The sequence below is a fragment of the Hevea brasiliensis genome, chromosome 3 (genome assembly GCF_030052815.1).
Source record: "Hevea brasiliensis isolate MT/VB/25A 57/8 chromosome 3, ASM3005281v1, whole genome shotgun sequence".
In the NCBI taxonomy this organism is placed as follows: Eukaryota; Viridiplantae; Streptophyta; class Magnoliopsida; order Malpighiales; family Euphorbiaceae; genus Hevea; species Hevea brasiliensis.
The window spans coordinates 10,767,489-10,769,019 of NC_079495.1; the positions used below are offsets into that span (position 1 = coordinate 10,767,489).

Below are 1,531 nucleotides of genomic sequence, written 5' to 3' on the forward strand. Positions count from 1 at the left end.
AAATGAAATTAACGTTTTTGTTCTTAAAATTTTAATATTAGGTCAATCATTGGCAAAATAAAAATGGTATGAAAAATAAGAATTTGCAATTTCTATTTTCAAAGATGTCTTATGATTTATAATCCTAGAGTTTAATCAAACTATTAAAGGCATTCATATTTAATAAAAATATTCTAATAGTATAATTTAATTAGGAAAATAAATTTAAATTGAAAGTTTTTATGTTTTAAAGATGCTATGAGTTGTTAGTACTACATCTTAGGCATGAAGTTAAATTTAAATCCATATTACCACTTTTTTTAAAAGTTTTAATACAAAATAAATTATTGCCAACATTAATGTATTTATGAATAATGGAAAGTTAAAATTTCTATTTTCGAGAATGTTATAAGATTTATAATTTTGGAGTTTAATCAAACTATTAAAGGCATCCCTATTTAATAAAAATATTCTAATAATATAATTTCATTAACAAATAAATTTAAATTGAATGCTTTTAAGTTTTAAAGATGCTATGAGCAGTCTGTACTACATCTTAAGGATTCAGTTAAATGTAAATATTTAAATTCATATTATCGTTTTCTTTATTTGAAAGATAATTTATGTTTCAAAATAAAAATTAATGTACTCAATGATTTGTTTCTAGCATAAGTCCACATGAGGATTTTTGGAATATATGTAAATGCAACCTGTATAATATCCCTCAACAACCTTGAATTTCTTTTAAAAGCTAAGACTCTAACGAAATATTAAATGCATGTTACCATTTTTAGCTCTTGTCAACTATCTCATAACATACTACATATTGTATTCCTTTAACAAGCCTAAATACTAGAGATAAAGAAAACAAATAATTGCTAAAATAAAAATTACTCTTGACGACATTCACTATAAATTGAATTTTAGGGTAGGAGACAAGAACCCTTGAATAAGAAAATAACATTACAACACAAAATGGCTAGCTTTAAAAGTAATGTTATAGCATTGTGGATGGTAGCAATGTTTCTTACTTTGACCACGATGGAAGGAATCAAGGTTGTAGCCGTTTGTAACACAGATATGAAGGGAATCAATAACCAATGTTATTCTGCAGTTGCTGGAAATCCACCTTCTACTCCTAGCACGCAATGCTGCAACCTTATTCAACAAGTAGACTTGCCTTGTCTATGCAAATACAAGTATTTGCTATATACTCTTGGAGTTGATGTTAAAAAAGCCATGGAAATTCCTGGGAAGTGTGGGAAGCAAAATCCATGTTACTAATACAAGTTTCTCAATTTTAATTTCTTCAAAACAATTGAAAAATTAGGAATTTTAAAAATATGAAAGCCAATGAATAAAAAATTTAATCAGTGTGGTGTATTTTTTTATGTATCAAAAAAATTATATTTGGAATTATACAAGTAAAATCTTATATTTTCTTAATAATTTTATCTCTTCACTATATATTTTATATGTGGTGAACTTGTAAATTGTATTAAGTTCATTTCATTTATCATATGATAACTAATTTGAATTAGCACTAAATACT

General features: G+C 25.2%; 1 protein-coding gene across 1 annotated transcript; it reads left to right on the forward strand.

Moving 5' to 3' along the window:
* The first annotated feature begins 954 nt into the window (after nt 1-954).
* Nucleotides 955-1,263, forward strand: LOC131178305 (putative lipid-transfer protein DIR1). The gene has a single exon (XM_058143253.1). It carries the CDS (start codon nt 955-957, stop codon nt 1,261-1,263), a length of 309 nt encoding a protein of 102 aa, XP_057999236.1.
* Nucleotides 1,264-1,531: the final 268 nt, after the last annotated feature.

What these genes read in the sequence shown, in the direction of transcription:
- LOC131178305 (XM_058143253.1), top strand. Translation starts at nt 955, where the DNA reads ATGGCTAGCTTTAAAAGTAATGTTATAGCATTGTGGATGGTAGCAATG.